This window comes from Mesoplodon mirus (assembly GCF_964341445.2).
Source record: "Mesoplodon mirus genome assembly, chromosome: 3".
Taxonomy (NCBI): domain Eukaryota; kingdom Metazoa; phylum Chordata; class Mammalia; order Artiodactyla; family Ziphiidae; genus Mesoplodon; species Mesoplodon mirus.
Window position 1 is genome coordinate 104929276 of NC_138978.1, and position 20443 is coordinate 104949718.

At 36.6% G+C, this 20443-nt stretch overlaps 1 protein-coding gene across 3 annotated transcripts in view; it reads left to right on the top strand.

Moving 5' to 3' along the window:
• Positions 1-20443, top strand: part of RAP1A (RAP1A, member of RAS oncogene family) — a 78793-nt gene that overhangs the window by 36580 nt on the left and 21770 nt on the right. For all 3 annotated transcript variants that reach the window (XM_082616188.1, XM_082616189.1, XM_082616190.1), the window contains exon 2: positions 17882-17965. In XM_082616188.1, coding sequence (XP_082472314.1) covers positions 17909-17965 — 57 coding nt within the window. In that variant the 5' untranslated portion in view covers positions 17882-17908. The remainder of the gene's footprint in view (positions 1-17881; positions 17966-20443) is intronic.

Here is a 20443-nt window from a genome sequence, read left to right on the forward strand (position 1 = left end):
TTTACTTGAGTATCACTTTGTTTCAAACTACAAATCTTCCTGCCCTATGAACTCCCTACACCCCCTTTCCTGCTTTATTTTTCTCCAGAACACTTTGCCAACTGACCTGTGTATGGCAGGAGAGAGCATGGCACATGGAGAAAATGGAATAAAGCCAGTTTGGCTGGAGCATTGAGAACGAGAGGGAGAACATTGTGAAATGAAGCTGGAGTGGGAATTAGGGACCAAACTGTGCAGACTCCTGTAGGCCATGTTAACATTTTTTGGCTTTGTCCTTAAGGGTAGTGGCAAATCACTGAAGTATCTTAACTGGAGGGATTTGGGAAGAGGGTCACTATCATAATTAAATATGCATTTTTATAAAGATCATTCTAGCTTCACTATGGGAAAAAGATTGGGGGGGGTGAGGGGAATTAGATGTGAAGGGACCCGATGAGGGGCTGTTGCATTGATCTAGGTATAAACTTATGATAGCTTAGTCTACTGGGGGTGTTGATGGCCATCCAAAAAAGAATGTTTGGAACTGATTCTTATCAAGAAATCCATTTATAAACATATGTGGTCAGCAGTTCATAAATCTTAATTGCTAAATTAAGATCTCCCATTTATAGAATCTCCATTTAGTTCCATTATGAGAAAATAAAAATCTCTCATCCAGTGTTATTCTTCTTGAAAATAAATCCTAGAAATTCTATAAATCAATAGTCACATTTTTTTTGTATATTTCTTAGCATTAGGCACAGAATCCAAGATCCCTGATTAAGTTTAATTCTCATTTAATGGCCAATTTTTAGACCTGATCAAATTGATTTGTCTCATGAAAGAAACTTTAAATAATTTTCTTATTACGTTTTTCTGACCTCCTCTCATCTCAAATATTAAGAACTTGATTAGAACTAAGATTGTCCTGAACAGGATATTTTAAAGACAAAGGTGTCTATGCCTGTATTATTTCTTTTCACAAAGCCAGTAATCTCTGGCAACAGGAACCTTCAGAGTTTTTGAGAATCAGAAACTCATGACTATCTGGCCATCCTAAGATAGATTTGAAGTTCGTAAAGCAAACAGGTTAATAAACTAGGGTCCTAGCAGTAGTTTTCTAATGGCAGTGTGGCAGTGTTTTTTGTTTTTTTTTTTTTGCGGTACGTGGGCCTCTCCCCGCTGTGGCCTCTCCCGCTGCAGAGCCCAGGCTCCGGACGCGCAGGCTCAGCGGCCATGGCTCACCGGCCCAGCTGCTCCGCGGCACGTGGTATCCTCCCCGACCGGGGCACGAACCCGTGTCCCCTGCATCGGCAGGCGGACTCTCAACCACTGCGCCACCAGGGAAGCCCTGTGGCAGTGTTTTTATCAAACCAAAATGTTGATCCTCTGTTTTCACTTTAGGAGGGGAAAGCACTTAACTTCTCCTATGTTTTAAACACTTTATAGGTACCTAAAATATGTTATATTGTTTAATTATCAGGAACCAGTGAGGTATCTTAATCCAGCTTTGTTTTCGTTAATAAGGAAATTACATATTAACAAATAACTTGCCCAGGCTCACACAGGGATCCAGATATGCCAGGGGTTCCTTTCGATCAGGGGTTGTTAGTTTGGGTTCCTTGGTCTCCACTTCTCCCTGTGTGTTTACGGTTTTCAGAGAACTGATGACCCTTCAATTCAATAAGGTTCAGAATCAATACAGTTTATTATGCTGCCTCCTGATTTGGGGTTCCTACTCTGACAGTTCTATCCACTCTTGTCTTACATTACCTTTCCACAATTCTTCCCACAACATCGATCCCAGTAACACCGTAGTTACGGTAGTAAAGCAGTGATGGCAGTAGTAGTTGTTTTTCAGCCATGCACTGTGCTGAGAGCTGTGTATGCTTTATCTCACTTGGTGTTCACAGCAAAGTTGCTGAACTATGTCCCTTATTTTGAGACTAACCCTCTCTGTGTCTCAAGTCCCAGCCCCATTCCTTGCCCTCCTAACTGGACTCCCTGCTCCAGTTTCTCATTCCCTTTGTTCCTACATCCACAGTTCTCGTAAAAGTTTGTGGGGTTTTTTCTTTTTTTTCCCTCAGATTACCTATTCAAAAACCTTAGGTGACTTTCCTCCTCTGATAGGAAAGTTTCAAGTTCTTCGGCTATCATACAGGGACTTTGGTAGCTTGCTGGCCTGTGCTTACTGTTTAAATCACATCTGTACTCATTCCTTTCCCCCTACCTTTCCCCAAGCTTTCACTGTAAATGCTCAAGCCACCTAGACTTTATTTTAATCGTTTTTTTTTTAATTAGACTTTTCATTCTCTTGAATCTGTGTGTTTTTTACATGGAATTCCATGTCTGTAATACTCCTACCCCACTCCCCTTCCTCTGCCTGACCTTCAAGAAATATATGTAAGGCTTACGGTGAAAAATCTCCTTTCTTTCCTTGTCCCCTCATTCCTCAGTTTCCTTCCAAAGTTATTCTATGTGTATTCAAGTTTCTATGCACATACATGAGTAGAGGCAAGTTAGCATGTTAGAGTGTGAACTCAGGAACCAGGCTGCCACAGTTTGAATTGTGGATTCTCTTCCTAGATGTGTGGTTTGGGCAAATTACTAGTACCTACCTCATAAGATTTTTGTGAGGATTTCTCACAGCAGTGCCTGGCATGTGGTAATACACTCTCAGTAAATGTATGCTATTAATATTGTTTGTTATTGTTATGTTACAAAGCATAATACATTGAAAGAGAATGGCATTTAATATCAGGATAGGTTTGAGTATAGCCACCTAGTTACTTTGCCCCTAAGTCATTTAACTCAAGTTAAACCTTGGATGGTTTCCTTATCTTTATAGTGGGGGAAATCATATACAGTTTTGATTTTCGTGAACTAAAAAATATAAAGGAAAGAGCTTTGTACATGATAAAATGCTATATAGAGGTTAGTTGCTATTGGTCACATCATTTTAGTTTTCCTTCCAGGAAGGATCTTAGCATTTCAGTTGGTTATAAGAAGTGAAGTAGTCTTTAAGAATAAAGATTTCAGAAATTTGTGACAGGTATGCTGTTTTGCTTTAGAAATTATTTTAAATTCATACTTTTTCATTAGCTATGGCTTGCTTTAGTGTTAGTCTTAAATTTAAAAATTAAGATTATATAATTTATGTGGCAATGCCCTTAAGGGAATAAAGTTAAATACCTCTTTTTATGGAAATGTATCAATCAGGATTCTAGAATTGATATACTTAGCATAAATTAGTAAACTTATAAATTTAGTAAGCCTTATCTTTTAAGGAAAAAATTTTTTTGTCAACATAGAAAGTATTAGTCACAGCCTATAAAATTTTCTTCATGGTTTACAAATGTTTTATTTGCCTGCGATGATAAAGATTGCTAAAGAATATTAATCTTACTAAGTAGATTGTACTACATATAAAAAGCAGTCTGCTTTGATATAGTTTTTGATGATTTACTCTGTTGCTAAAAAAGAATAGGTGCTCACTTTTTTTTTTTTTTTTTTTTTTTTTACAACTCATGGAGCACACGTCCTGCTCAAAGGCACAGAGTAAGGAATACTTTTGGATAATGTGATAGTCTCCTGTCTTCTATTTAATAGGGGCATTCCCAATATTCAGGATTTAGGAGGGAAAGTTGTAGACAGAGGTTAGTAAGTGGTAGAGCAGGATTCTAGTCAGGTAGTATGGATCATAAGTTCAGGCTTTTAAACATTTCACTATAATGCTGTGAGAAACAGAATGAGACTATGAACAATTACCAATAGCTTTGACAAAAAAATAAAAGAACTTCTGGAAATGAAAAATGTAAATAAAAAATTTTAAATTCAATAAATAGGTTTAACAATAGATTAGAATTCATGAGCTGGAAGATGACCTGAAAAATAAATTAACCAAAATAAAGAGACACAGATGGACAACATGTAAGAGGAGAAATGAGAATTAGAAAATTGGGGCAGAAATTGCTAGATTTCCTTGATTTCTTTCTCCTTTTAAGCAATAACTGTATTAGTCGGATGCTTTGCTGTCCAGCTACAGCTTCCATTTCACTGCCTTTCTGATAGTGAGATTTGACTCTGTGTCAAAGTTTCAGCAATTTGGATGCAAGTGGAAGTTATGTGTGCATAGGTTTTAGCCTTACGGTTTATGCGTATAAGAGGAATGAGATACTCCATTTCCCACCTCCTTCTTCCTTCCCATAGATTGGAATGTGGACACAGTGATGAACTATTTTTAGCTAGGTAGAAGAGGGCAATACTGTAAGGATGACAGAGCAGCAACAAGTTGTAAGAGCTTAGCTCTCTCAGACTGCTAAGCTGCCAAACCAGCCCTGGACTGTCCCTTTCTACTGTCATGTGTGAGAGAGAAAAAAAACTTGAATTTTGTTCAGGCCATTGTAGAGTCTCTTATTGCATCAGCCTAGTCTTGTATTAGTCTTAACTAATACAAGAAGAGCATGAGAAGATCTACCAGTTATCAAAGCAGAATATAGATGTGAAGAAAAGTCAAGTAGAAATAATATTTGAGGAGTTTATAATTGAGAATTTCTAAAATTGCAAATGGCACAAATTCAAGAAGTCAAATCCTAAACAGGAGAGAAAAAATTAAACCTAAACACTTCATAGTTAAATTTGCATATAGTCAGGGACCTTAAAAATAGCCAGAGGGATGGGCTTCTGGTGGCGCAGTGGTTAAGAATCCACCTGCCAATGCAGGGGACACGGGTTTGAGCCCTGGTCAGGGAAGATCCCACATGCTGCGGAGCAACCAAGCCCATGTGCCACAACTACTGAGCCTGCGCTCTAGAGCCCATGAACCACAACTACTGAAGCCCGCGTGCCTAGAGCCCGTGCTTCACGATAAGAGAAGCCACCGCAATGAGAAGCCCATGCACCGCAACAAAGAGAAGCCTGTGCACCGCAACAAAGAGAAGCCCCCGCTCGCTGCAACTAGAGCAAGCCTGCGCACAGAAACAAAGACCCAACACAGCCAAAAATTAAATGAATAAAATAAATAAATAAATAGCCAGAGGGAGAAGACAGATTACCTTCAAAATATCTACTATTAGACTGGTTTATTGAAAGGAGAAATTGAAACTTGAAACCAGAAGAAAAGAATAACTACAGTGTGCTGAAAAGAAATAACTATTAAAGCTAAAATACCTTTCATGAGTGTAGGTACATAATAAAGTTTTCAGAAAAATTAAAACAGAGATTTTTATCTCCAGTAGAATATCATTAAGACAAATTCAGAAAGATACACTTTAGGTAGAAGGAAAAAGATCCCTGATGGAGGGTCTGAGATATTTGTTGGAAAAGAAGAAAGGCTGAAAATTAACGAGCTAGGAATTCAATCTAAATTAGAAACAAGACAGAATAAAGAAAGGAATGAAATAATAGACATAAAAGTAGAAATGAAATATAAAACGAGTGAACAATGAAGGATCAACATAGCTGAAGTTGATTCTTAGAAAAAGACTAATAGAGTTAACAAATCTGGTAAGATTGATCAAAAGAGAGAGAAGCCATAATAATAAGTATGAAAAAGGAGATGTAACTACAGATGCTACAGAGATTATTATAAAAGAAAAATGTACTCACTAATACGTTTTTTAAGGAATAATTTCAAATGGTAGGTTATTGCATGAGTTATCATAATAGTATAATAAGCCTTTCAAGACCACTTGTCAAATTTGCCAAAAATTTTTACTCCTGAAAAAGTAAGATGGTTGGATTAAATATTTTAATCCTTTATCTGAATTCTTAGAGAATGTCAAGGGAACAATGAATGGGATAACTGCCTCAGTCATAGTTTACTAAAGGTTTTAGTAAAAATTTGTTTGAGGATAATTGATGGGTCAGTGTCTTCTAAAGCAGTAGAATTTGTGTTCCTTTTTTGATACATAAAGAAGAAGTAGGGAAGTGTCATTTAGTAAGGAAATGTAAGAACCTAAGAAATTGTGGAAACCTTGTGCTTTTAAAAGTTTTTTTTTTTTTTAAGTTTTAGATACTTGTACCAAAAAGTGACGGCACAATACTGAAAATGATCTATAATTTAGTGTTTTCTTTTCTTTCTTTGTCTTTTAAAAAAATATCGTCACCAGCCCAATAGTTCATATTCACACTGTTCTATTGATTTAAACAGTGTGCTTAGAGAAAATGTTGACTTATGGGGACAAGTGCCTTATTTTCTGGAGGAGCAGTAGAAATAGTAGTGGTAACCTCTGTGGATAGGCACTCTGAAGCACACCAGTACATAAGAAAGTCCTAGGCTGACAGACATCTGTGGGCCTGGAGAGCAGCTGGTACAGATTACAGCAAGCTCCAGGAAGGATTTTTTTTTTTTTTTTTTTTTTGCGGTATGTGGGCCTCTCAGTGTTGTGGCCTCTCCCGTTGCGGAGCACAGGCTCCGGACGCGCAGGCCCAGCGGCCATGGCTCACGGGCCCAGCCGCTCCGCGGCATGTGGGATCCCCCCAGACCGGGGCACGAACCCGCGTTCCCTGCATCGGCAGGCGGACTCTCAACCACTGCGCCACCAGGGAAGCCCTCCAGGAAGGATTTTTTTTTGCGGGGTGGAGGGTGGGGAGAAGGAAATGAAATTCATAGATTATCCGGCAGGTTTGGGTGGAAAATATGTTGGTAGACAATTCCAGAATAAACACAAGTTATACGAAAAAGGAAATGTAATCTTAATATATTACTTTGCTATGTGTTATTTAAGAGAGCCAAAATTCTCATCTACCGTAAGAGCAATATGTAAAACTAAAAACCAAGAGATAGGAGTATAAATATCTTATTTAGAAGTATGGAGAACACTCAAAGAAAGAGCTAGAAGTTTGAAGTAGGTTAAGGGGATATAGTTACTGCTCTTTTTTGTTATGAGCCTTTTCGTAATGCCTGCTAGTAGTACTAATTAGCATATATTACTTTTAGTTTAAGAGAGTGTAAGACCTAAAGCTTTTGAGTAGGAGACAGAATGATTACAGAATTTGAAACTATCATCTGAAAAATGAAATAGGACTGCTTATTGAAAAAGAAGATATGGCGGGTGGAATAACTGTCTTCAAATACTTGAAGGAGCGTAGACTGGAAGAGGAATTCTCTTTTTTCTGTTGGCCTCAGAGACAGAGACCCAGTAAGTGGCCACTACAAAGAAACAGCAATGTAAAGAACGTTCTGACAATTAGGTTATCCAGAAATGGAATGGACTGTTTTGTGAGCATAGAATTCAAAGGGTTGGATGACCGTATCTGGAGATATTTTTAGAGTGAATTACCACAAAAGAAACACTTACTATGGTTCAGGCATTCTGTTGTTAAATACTGACTTCAGTATTTAAAACAAGAAAAGACAAAACCAGCTATTAATATAACATGTTATAAGATTTGCTACATGTAAATTAAATGTATTATTTTCTAAGTTTGTCATCATAGTCTTCATAGAATAAGCTTTTATCATTTGTGGTTTGCAAAATTAGGATTTAGGACGATTTCTTTTTATTGGGACTACTGATCTATTTTGTCTTCCTATTATCTCTTCTTTACCTTTCTTTCCTGTTGTTTATTTTTCATATTCTGACTCTGGTTGAGTTGGTCAGGTTTTCTTTGCTCATTTTTCCTCTAGTGATTTTTAAGTTACATGATTTAGTTGTTGACATTACATTTTTCACATGTTTAGATTTATATTTTTTTAATGTATAGAAAAAGAGAGATTCAGTATCTTTATCCTTTTCCCAAGAAGAGAAAACCTTTAACATGCCTTTCTTCCTATCTCCTCCCAAACAAAAAGGTTGAGATAATCAGTTTTATTTCCAGATTTTTGTACATATTTTAGTGATAATTAGATACCTAACTATAATTTTTACTGATTTATTTGCTTGGCATATTTCTTGTTCTTACACCTTTCTGTTTCTTGAATCATTTTCCTTTTTTTGTGTTGGAGTACCAACTCCAGTAATTTTTTTTAACATCTTTATTGGAATATAATTGCTTTACAATGGTGTGTTAGTTTCTGCTGTATCACAAAGTGAATCAGCTATATGTATACATATATCCCCATACCCCCTCCCTCTTGTGTCTCCCTCCCACCCTCCCTAACCCACCCCTCTAGGTGGTCACAGAGCAGAGCTGATCTCCCTGTGCTATGCGGCTGCTTCCCACTAGCTATCTATTTTACATTTGGTAGTGTATATATGTCCATGTCACTCTCTCACTTCATCCCAGCTTACCCTTCGCCCTCCCCATATCCTCAAGTCCATTCTCTACATCTGCATCTTTATTCCTGTCCTGCCCCTAGGTTCTTCAGAACCATTTTTTTTTATTCCATATATATGTGTTAGCATATGGTATTTGTTTTTCTCTATCTAGTAATTTTTGATATGTATTTTTATTATCATTTAGTTCTAATTGTTTACTTTCCATCTTGATTTCTTCTTTGACCCATGTATTATTTAGAATTATGTTGTTTAACTTACATTTTGAGATTATGTAGTTATATTTTTGTATTGGTTCCTAGTTTAACTACAGTATTGTAGTTAGAATGTATGCTTTTATGATTTCAGTCCTTTGAAGTTTGTTGAGACCTGATTTATGGCCCAGCATTGTCTGTTCTAGTAAATAATCTGTGTGCAATTTAGAAAAATGTGTAATTTGCAGTTGTTGGGTGTGGTGTTCTATATATGTCTACTAGAGTAAGTTGATTTGTTATTTGATCAAATCTTTTATATATCCTTACTGATTTTTATCTTCCTTTTCTATCAGATACTGAGTTGTGTTAAAATCTAATCATGATTGTGTATTTGACTAGTTTTTCCTTTAGTTCTGTCAACTTCTGCTGTATGTATTTTGTCTTGTATTTTAATTTTTGCTGTTGAACATTTACTCACGTAATTAGTGATATTTGGATTATCCATTGTTTTCAATTTGTCCATCTGTTCTTTGTTCCTTCCTTTTTTTCCTTTATTCCTTCTGTTTTTAGTTATCAAACCATTCAAAATGTAGTGGCTTAAAACAATAACCTTGTGTTATCGCCCGTAGCTTCTTGAGTATGGAATTAGGGAGTGGCTCAGCTAGGTAGATCTGGCCTAAGGTCTCTCCTCTGGGTGTTGCAGTCAAATGGTGGCTGTCTGGGATCATCTTCTTCATTCACAGGTCTGGGAGGACTCACAGCTGGGGTTCCTCCAGCAACTTTCTCGCATCTCTGTGGTCTCTCCAAAGCGGCAGCTTCAGGGCAGCCTTACAGCCTGGGCCCAAAGGCATGGCTGCAAAGATAAAGGTCCAGGAGGAAATTCTGGCACCCCTTCTAGCTTCAGAAGTCAGACAACACCACTTTTGCTATATTTTATTAAATCTGCCCATATTCAAGGGGAGAGGAATATGTTTTTCTCTAGAAGTTTTTTAGGATGAGATTTATCCTTCTTACCTCTTTCACACTTTCCATCTCCCCATCCTTTTGTTCTGCTCTGTTTGGGTGGGTTCAGTATATTGGTTCACTAACCTGCTTTTTTCAGCTATATCCATTTTTCTCTTCAGCCCATCTACTGAACTTTTTTTTTGTGTGTGGTACGCGGGCCTCTCACTGTTGTGGCCTCTCCCGTTGCGGAGCACAAGCTCCGGACACGCAGGCTCAGCGGCCATGGCTCACGGGCCTAGCCGGTCCGCGGCATGTGGGATCTTCCCGGACCGGGGCATGAACCCGTGTCCCTTGCATCAGCAGGCAGACTCTTAACCACTGCGCCACCAGGGAAGCCCTGAACTTTTTTTTGATGCTCATATTTTTATTTTCTAGGTTTCCAAAGTGTCTTTTACGTAGATTTAATAACTTCACAGGTTTCTTTAAGGATATTATATTTATTTTATAGCGTTCTATAATCCCTCTTAACTCTGTTTTCTTTGGTTTTTGTTCTTCTGTTTGTTGAATTTATTGCCTCTGTCAAGTTGTTTTTCTCAAATCTGTGATTAATTGTCTGCTCTTTTTGAGAATCCCTACTGGCCTCTTCTATTTACAGGAGCTTACCTTCTTTAATTTGGGAAGGGGTAGGAAGTGCTGTTGGGCTGAGTATACCTGGTTTTAGAGTGTGAAGACTAATTTATAAACTTCATTTATAAGTACATTATGTCTGATCACTTTATCCCTATGTACATCCTCTCCCCAAAATACTAATCTTGAGAAGAATAAGAGGAGAAGGTATCAAGGAAGATATTCTCTCAATGAGATAATGTGATTTTATGTTACAAAAACAGTTGATGTTGCATTATGATGTACTATGAGGAACGTTGTTCTTTATTTCAGAAACTTAAGTCTTACCATCATTTCCATATTTATTCACCACCATCCCCACCCATCCCCAACATGTTGTGGTCAGTTGTCACATTTAAAATATTCACAGCTTCAGTAAATATTTAAATATAACCAACAGTATAACTGCTTGTTAAGCTTCAGTGTTCCTTAATGTAAAAAATGTTTTCTCCAGAATTTCTTGTCACAACTAAATTTCCTTTAATGAGTTTTGTTTCATAGGTTCAGTTGTGCAGGAGAAACTATTTCGTGTTTTAATTAGTTTAAATATTTAAAAACAGAAACAACAGAGTTGGGGTCTATTTGCATCACAAGGAAATCAAGTTGTTACTTTATGAAATTTAGAAGTAGTTTTGCTGAAGTTCGAAGAGTGAAAAAATGTTATAACTTGGACCATAGTGTTAGGGATTCAAGATTGACTTAAAATGTAAGCATAGTGTAATGTTTATTCTTGTCCTCCTTATTTGTCAGGGAATCTTAACCAGAGTGAGAAATTTTCTGGTGCTGTGTTGGGAGTGCACGGCACAAGAGATTTCCATAAAAAGGCATGGGATTTGCTTGGAAGAACATAGTAGTTTTCTAACTTGGCAGTAATGAGTTAGAACTAACTCCCTTTAAAAAGAAAATATTAATCTACATTATTCCTCATTGGGTATTTGTATGTGTTTTCTTATCTGAGCTATATTATTCTTGTATCTGCATTTGTGCATATGTATATACATTTATAATCCATGGTACTTGTTAGGTGTAAAGAAAATAATTTTCTATGCATACAGTATGTATGAAAAATGACTTTGGAAGTCGACTCTCTTACCCCTTGAGTTGAGGAACAGGGGACAAATATTTTGTTCTTACAGATTACCCATAATAATTTGGCAATGTCTGAGTGCTTTTCTCCAAATTCTATTGCCCTAGGAGGCAATTTGGGGAGCATAAATAAGCCTTACTATATTAGGATTCCCTCTCGAAAGGTACACATTTTTGGATGAGAGAGGTGATGAATTCACATCTCGTTAAAATGACAGCAATCCCCAGAGTAAGAATCACTGGGAGCCTCGAAAGGGGGTTACGGATATGGGGATCTGTCTGGTTGAAATACATGCTCTTGTGTTTAACAACTTTTTTTTTCCCCATAGAAATGAAAGAATTATTTGATACAGATAGGATTACTAGTATCCAGCACAAACCTCTCCCATGTCACTTTTTCCTCAGGTTTCCTGTCCATCTATGTAGTAAAATGTGGTTGTTTTTCAGCGCTCAGTTCTTAGCTTTCTTCTGTTTTCACTGAATAAATAAATTCTCTTTGGTTGATCTCATCTGCTATGGTTTCAACTACTACCATCTTTTATAACATCAGCTCCTAAGTCGTACCAACCCATTGGTTTCTACTGAGCTTCCAGACTTGGATTTTTAAGTATCTATCAGATGTATCTATCAGATATCTACCTGCTTTTGCCATAGGAATCTCACACTTAATTTTTGGCAGAAGGCATTAACTTTCTTTTTAAACCTTCTTTTTATATTTCCGGTCTTAATTGGAGGTATGCCGCCAGCCACCTAATTTGCCCAAGGTAGATATCTAAGAGTTATCCTTGGCTGTTCTTCATTCCCCTTAATAATAAGCTCTAGTCAGCTACGGAGTCTTGTCAGTTTTACCTTCAGTAAACCACTGCCCCCTCTTCAGCCCTAGTGCTACTATACAGGCCTGTGTCATTTTCCACCTGAGCTATTACAGTAGCTTCCTAACTATTCTCCCTGCCCCTCTAGTCTCTCTATCCTTCAGTCTATTTTATATACTGTTATCAGTTATCTTTCCAGAATATATATGTTTATAATTTTTTAAAAAATCATTGTTCCCAATTCATCACACCACCACACCCCCACTCCCCCTGCCACTTTCCCCACCTTGGTATCCATACGTTTGTTCTCTACATCTGTGATGATGAATTGGGAGATTGGGATTGACATATATACACTAATATGTATAAACTAGATAACTAATAAGAACCTGCTATTTAAAAAAATAAAATTCAAATATTAAAAAAAAGAAAGTAATAAAACTTGACTTTTACAAAAAAAAATCATTGTTTACTCCTCATTGCTTACTAGATAAAAAGTAAACTCCTTAATGCGGCAAATGCCTTTGCAAGCATAACCCAGTCTCCATACCTGGCTTCATTTTCCATACCTTATTTTTAAACCCTGTGTTTTACCCATGCTGAGCTATGTGGCATTCCCTAAATCTTCTGTATTTAATAGTTTGGAGTATTTGCTCAAGCTGTTCCTCTGCTTAGCATGCCCTTTCCTACACACCTATAACATTCCTCTTCAGTTTTTCACTTATCTTTTATGTAACTTCCATTGAAGAGCTATCCTGTATTTATTTATAAGTATTTATTTCTTATTGGATGCTATTGTAAATGGTATTTAAAAAATTTTATTGCCAGTTCTTTTCCAGTATATGGAAATACAATTGCTTTTTTTTGTATCAGTCTTTTATCCTGAAGCCACTTATTAGTCTGGTAGCTTTTTTGTAATTCCTTAGAATTTTCTACATATAGGATCATGTCATCTATGAAAAAAGTTTCACTTCTTCCTTTTGCATAGGCTAGAACCTACTATGCATAGCTTAGTACAGTGTTGAACAGAAGCAGTAAGAGTGGTCATATTGGTAGAAGAAAAAGAAAAACCATATAATATCAATAGATGCAGGAAAAGTATTTGAAAAAAATCTAACATCCATTCCTGAGAACCCATATAAACAAAAGCTCTTAAGAGTGTAAAGAAGACCTGAAACCAAAAAGTTTGAGAACAGTCTGACTAGAGTAACCTAAAATGCTAACTGCTTAGAATAGGTAGGGATTCATAATTTAAGGTCCCCGGCACTTGTATGGGGGTTGGGAAAGATACATCTTTATTGATTGATTGATTGATTGGGCTGGCCAAAAAGTTTGTTCAGTGTTTTCCATAAGATGGCTCTAGTAGCACTTAGTTGTCTTTAACTTCATTTGAAACAATTTTGTTAGATTGTATTGTGACAACTGTCATATCAGCGTGCACTTGAAAAAAAGACATCAAAATTGGTGAATTTTTGTGTAGCCATTTTAATATTGAAGATGGAAGGAAAACAACATTTTTGGCATATTATGCTTTATTATTCGAAGAAAGGTAAAAACGCAACTGAAACGCAAAAAAAGATTTGTGCAGTGTATGGAGAAGGTGCTGTTACTGATCAAACGTGTCGAAAGTGGTTTGCGAAGTTTTGTGCTGGAGATTTCTCGCTGGACGATTCTGCACTGTCAGGTAGACCAGTTGAAGTTGATAGCGATCAAATCAAGACATTAACTGAGAACAATCAATGTTATAACACGTGGGAGATAGCCAACATACTCAAAATATGCAAATCAAGTGTTGAAAATCATTTGCACCAGCTTGGTTATGTTAATCGCTTTGATGTTTGTGTTCCACGTAAGTTGAGTGGAAAAAAACCTTCTTGACAGTATTTGTTATCGCATGTGATTCTCTACTTAAACGTAACGAAAACGTTCCGTTATTTAAAACAAATTATGACGAGCCATGAAAAGTGGATACTGTACAATAATGTGGAACAGAAGAGATCATGGGGCAAGTGAAATGAACCACCACCAACCACACCAAGGGCTGGTCTTCATCCAAAGAAGGTGATTTTGTGTATATGGTGGGATTGGAAGGGAGTCCTCTATTATGAGCTCCTTCCGGAAAGCCAGAGGATTAATTCCCACAAGAACTGCTCCCAATTAGATCAAATGAAAGCAGCACTCAACAAAAAGCATCCGGAATTAGTCAACAGAAAACGCATAATCTTCCATCAGGATAATGCAAGACCGCATGTTTCTTTGATGACCAGGCAAAAACTGTTAAAGCTTAGCTGGGAAGTTATGATTCATCCGCTGTATTCACCAGACATTGCACCTTCAGATTTCCATTTATTTCAGTCTTTACAAAATTCTCTTAATGGAAAAAATTTCAATTCCCTGGAAGACTGTAAAAGGTACCTGGACAGTTCTTTGTTCAAAAAGATAAAAAGTTTTGGGAAGATGGAATTACGAAGTTGCCTGAAAAATGGCAAAAGGTAGTGAAACAAAACGGTGAATACATTCATTGTTCAATAAAGTTCTTGGTGAAAATGAAAAATGTATCTTTTATTTTTACCTTAAAACCGAAGGAACTTTTTGGCCAACCCTATATTTATTGGCCCGGCCACACAGCTTGTGGGATGTGCCCCCTGCATTGGAAGTGCTGAGTCCCAACCACAGGACCGCCAGGGAATTCCCAAGATGCATCTTTTTTACTAACCTCTAAATGAAATTGAGTATTTGTTTCTATTTTGAATGCAGGCAACATACCACAGTGGTAATGTAAGCACCAACTGTGACTTTGTCACCAATAAATGTTACTTCTAACTTTTCTTGTATTTGTTTGTTTCTTGAGGACAACATATAATTAAGTCTTGCTTTTTTATCTTACCTTTGAATTTGAATGTTGGATATTAGAATAGATGATTTACATTTAATGTAATGATGTGGTTGCCTTTTAATTCTATCCTATTTGTTTTGTATTTCTCCCATCTTTTCTTTGTTCTTCTCTGCTCGTTTGTATTTTTCCTGCTATTTTGTGGATGAGTTGATTTTTGGTTTTTTTTAGTATTCCATCTTATCTCAGCTACTGGCTTATTAGCTATGCCTCTTCTCCCCCATACCCCCCCCCACCCCCAGTTGCTTTAGGATATACACTATGCATCTTTAATGTATAATTATTTACCTTCAAATAATATACTACTCCAGATGTAACGTAAGAACCTTGAACATTATACTTCCAGTTCCCTTCCCTTTCTTGTGCTATTATTGTAATATATTTTACTTCTACGTATGTTGTAAACCCTGTGGTACATTGTTATTTTTGCTTTAAGAGGCCAAAAAAGTCTTGTAGATTTACTCTCACCATTTCTGGTACTTTTTATTTCTTTAGTAATGTCATTTCTTTTTCTTTTTAAAAATTATTTATTTATTTATTTATTTTTGGCTGCATTGGGTGTTTGTTGCTGTGCACGGGCTTTCTCTAGTTGTGGCACATGGGGACTACTCTTCGTTGTGTACTGACTTCTCATTGTGGTGGCTTCTCTTGTTGTGGAGCACGGGCTCTAGGCACATGGGCTTCAGTAGTTATGGCACGCAGGCTCAGTAGTTGTGGTGCATGGGCTTAGTTGCTCCGCGGCATGTGGGATCTTCCCGGACCAGGGCTCAAACCCATGTCCCCTGCATAGGCAGGTAGATTCTTAACCACTGTGCCACCAGGGAAGCCCCAATTGTCATTTCTTTATGTAGATCCACACTTCCATCTGTTATCATTTTCTTCCACCTGAAGAATTTTTTTTGCTTTTTTTAAGTGCAGGCTGGTGAACTTTTTTCTTCCCCCAGCTTTTCTTTCTTTTTTTGGATCTGAAAAAAAAAATTATTTCACTTTCATTTTTGAAGGATACATTAATTGTATTTAGCATTCTAGGTTGACCATATTTTTCTTTAAGCACTTGGAAGATGTATTTTCTTCTGTCTTGCATAGCTTCTCGAGAAAGTCTATGTATTTTCTTAACTTTGTTCCTCTGTAGCTAAACTTTTTCCTTTGGCTTCTTGTAAGATTTTCTCTCTTTGACAGTTTTTCAGGAATTTGATTATTGTGCCTTGTGCTTTTCTTTCTATTTATACTAAGGAGAGGGCTCATTGAGTTTCTTGGATCTATGGATTTATAGTTTTTATCAAATTTTGAAAGTATTTTATTATTTATTTTATTATTCAACCCCCCCACCCCACTCCAGTTACACACATATACTTGATAGCTGTGGTTTTCCTCTTCTTTCTTCTTTTATTTTTCTTCTTTTCTTTTCTCTCTCCCTCTCCTTCCATCTCCCCACTCTTTACCCTCCTCACCAACTTTTTTCTATCTTCATCTCAGTTCCTCTGAAATTTCCTTCTGCAGTATTTAATATAATGTTAATCCCATCTGGTTATATTTCCATTTCAGATACTGTTTTTGAACACTAGAAGTTCATTTTGGTTCTTTTATGTCTATTGTTTCTCTCCTCATATTTTCCTTAAATCCTTGAGCATATTTATCAAAGCAGTTTTAGAGTCCTCATTGGCTAATTCCATTATCTCACTTCTGGGTCTGTTTCAGTTGACTCATTCCACCTTAGTTTCAGGTCATATTTTCTTTCTTTCTTATGTGTCTATTAATTTTTATTGGATGCTGTGGACATTGAAAATTTTATATTGTTGAATGGTGGAATTTTTTTTTCTTTAAAAAAATCTTGGACTTGTTCTGACAGGCAGTTGTTATCTATGGATTGACTCAATCCTTTTGAGGCTTATTTTTAAGCCTTTTTAGGAAGCATGTAGAGTATTTTTTATTCCAGGGTTTGTTTACTCCTGTACTAAGTATGAATATTCTGGGGTTTCAAGTGAATTGCCTATTTTTCTACAAGGAAGACTCTTCTGGTCAGAATGTCAGTATTTCCCAGCACTCTGGGAATTGCTCAGCTTACAGATTACTATTTATTCTTTGCCTTACCTCATGGAGTTTCATCCTGCATGCCTGGCTTAGTGTTTGGCCGCAGACTCAGGTGGACCCCTGTGCAGATTTCTGGAGTTTTCTGTGCATAACTCCCACTTCTCTGGTAACTTCTCTGCTTGAGTTTTTTCTCCCTGCATCACAATCTGAAAAGTACCTCTAGGCAGAAAGCCAGGGCAGGTGCAGATCTCACTTCATTTCCTTCCCATCTCTCAGAGATCACAGTGCTATACTGCTTATTGTCCAATGATGTCTTGCAAACAGTTGTTTCATATATTTTGTTTGGTGTTTTAGCTGTTTATTGTGGGATGGAAAGTTCATTCCTATTTACACCATCATGGTCATTGGAAATTCTTTTGTATCTTTTTAAGATAATCATGGAGATAAAAAATAAAGTTTTTATTTCTTCCCCACCCCGTCCCAGCAATTTCGGCCTTATGAAATAAGCCAGCAGTACCTACCTACAGAGTTTTAACAATTTCATCTACATTTTCCCATTTGTATCATAATAATATTTGAGGTAACAGTTTACGTGGTTCACCAATAATACAGTAATGAACAAAACAGTATAGAATTATATATGATATTTTAAGCAAATAAAATAGCATTTTCATTATATTCAAGCTTATGAGTGAACTTTTCAAAAAGTATGTAAGTTTAAGTGATAGCTTCGTAAAGAGTCGGGCTCGTGATTGTAGCTATAACTACTAGTTTTAATCATCTTATTTTCTGATCAAATACGAAGTAACATGAACAGGCTAATGATTGATGACTAGTCAAAGATAATCTGTAATGAATTAAAATGCCTGGCAGTGGTCCTATAAATTTATATTAAAATATTCATGGTTTTGTTGTATAGCCTCTGTCTTCCTCTTGATAGTTTTAAGGGAAAAAACAAACAAAAAACAAAATGTCATGTTATTTCAGGTAACAGTGGTACATTCTTAGGCTATTCTTAGCATGCTTATTAATCTTTGACTTTTTTTTCCCCCCCAGATTGTCAGTATTTAAAAAGACCACATCATGCGTGAGTACAAGCTAGTGGTCCTTGGTTCAGGAGGCGTGGGGAAGTCTGCTCTGGTAAGTTAGCCACCTAACTATAATTAATTAATATAATACAAGAAGAACGGTGATATTTTCTTGCTTTACAACTTCTAGTCAATCAAGAGAAAAGGTGGCAGTATGTTTTATATGCCTAATATCTGGCCTACCAGGGTGCAAGGACTCATTCAGTAACCATGGATGTGTAGTTTTATAATGGTGGCTCATTCATTCTTTCATTTATCAAATATTTATTGGCTACCTATTTTATGTTAAGCACTAGTGTTTGTGATTCAAAAAGGAATAAAATTGTTTTCATTGTTAAGGAGCTTACATTCTAGTATGGGAGACTGATTATTACAAGTACCAGTGGAGTAAGTCCTACCCTACCCCCATCCCAGACTTAAGTGGAATAAAGGTCATTTTTTTGTACACATGCTGTATTTATTTAGTAAGTGTTCATTGAGCTTCTATAACGTCAGACTCTAAAGTTACAACAGTCACAGTCTCCCTCACAGAGCTTACATTATAGTGGAGGAGATGTAATAGATACACAATTAATCAAAGAACTACTTGATTATAATTGTGAGAGAGATACTTTGAAAGAAACGTGTATATTGTTAAGAGACCCCTATGACAAGGGAACCTAAATTAGCATTTGAACAACTGAGAAGGGTCACAGTTGCTGGGATAAGAGTGAACCGGGAAGAAAGTAGAGGGAAATGAGGTGAGAGATAAGCAGGGGCCAGATCATGACTTGAAGACCATGTAAGAACTTGGAATTTATTCCTAATGACAATGAGAAGCTGTTGAAGGTAGGGTTTTTGGAGGGCGGTGGTGGTGACAGATTTGGATATATGTTTTAAAGCGAGCACTTTGTTCTATAAAGAGTAATTTAGAAGACAGGCAGAGAAGATGTGGGAAACAAGTTGGGAGTTAATGCAATACACCACATTATTGTTTGTGGAAGCTTATATTAGCAGTGAAGAAGAGAAAAGTAGATGTTTTGAGAGTTAAATAGGAGATAGAATTGACAATTAACTTAGTGCTAGATTGATATGGGGTCTAGGAGAGAAGGAGCTGTTGAGGGTGACTCCCAAATTTCACAGTCGAGCTACTGATTTTATGAATGGACCATTAAAGAAGTAGAAGGAAAGCACTGGAGAATGAGCAGATTTGAGAGTGAAAATCAAGAGTCATGTCAAATGTCATGTGCTTGTGAGATGTTTGAGTAAATACATCAAATAAACATCAGATCCTCAAGACAATAGCTTAAAAGAGAGACTTGTGTTATGATTTGGGTTGTCATGAATATATCTATGGCATTTATTTCATGGGAATTACATTACTGTTAGGAGTGTAATTTAGTACCTCTGTGGTGAATGTTTGCGAGTATCTGTTATTTTATTATTATTTTTTTTAATTTTTTAACATCTTTATTAAAGTATAATTGCTTTACAATGGTGTGTCAGTTTCTGCTTTATAACAAAGTGAATCAGTTATACATATACATATGTTCCCATATCTCTTCCCTCTTGGTATCCGTTATTTTAAATGCATGTAACTTTCAATTCAGCAAGTCCCTTTCTGGAAATGTATCCCACACATAAGTTCACATATACAAAACGACATGGTCTAGGATGTCTATTACAACATTCTTTACAGTGGCAAGAGTTTGGAAACAACCTAAATGTCTACCAGTAGGGGCTAAATAAGTTTTGAATACGTATTTTGAGTAGAATACTATAAACCATTAAAAAGAATGCAGCAGCTGTGTATATACTGATAATTAATGATATCTAAGCTGTATTACTTAGGAGGAAAAAGATACCAAGCAGTGTAGAGTACCATATGTGTTTTATAAGAAAGGAAGAATGAGGGGGGAGATATTATAAAAGAACAGAGGCTATTTTTGCAAGGTTCAATAAGCTACAGATAACATATCAATTACTTCCTTGGGAGTGGAATTGGAAAAGGTGGTAAATAGAATTAGTTACCATTACATATGTTTTTGTGTCTTTTGCATTTTGTCCTATGTCCATGAATTACCTTTTTAAAATAAATTAATTTAAAATCCATAGGAATTAACGAGAGACTAGGGAAAGAGAGAAGAGAACTCAGGACTGGGCTCTGAGTACCTCTCAACCTTTAAAGAGTAGGTAGGATTGGAGGATCCAGCATAGAAGAATGTATCTTGTACTTGAATGTAAATAATGTACCTTTACTTGACTGCTCAGAAGTCATAGCATAGTAGCTGGATGTGATAAAAGCAGCTACAGTAAGGTGATGATGCCATAACCATCCTGGGGTGGGTTGAAGAGTAAATGAGAGCTGAGGAAATGGAACCACCATTATAGATAGTTGAAGAAGTTTACTATATTCAAATTAATCTATTTAATTCAAGCTAAAATAGTGTATAAAATATTCCTCTGGCTAATTGAAGTGTGAATGACCTCAGTCCACATTCTTACCCTTGCTTTTAGGCAGTGATGTACCAGACCCCGTTCTAAAGCTATC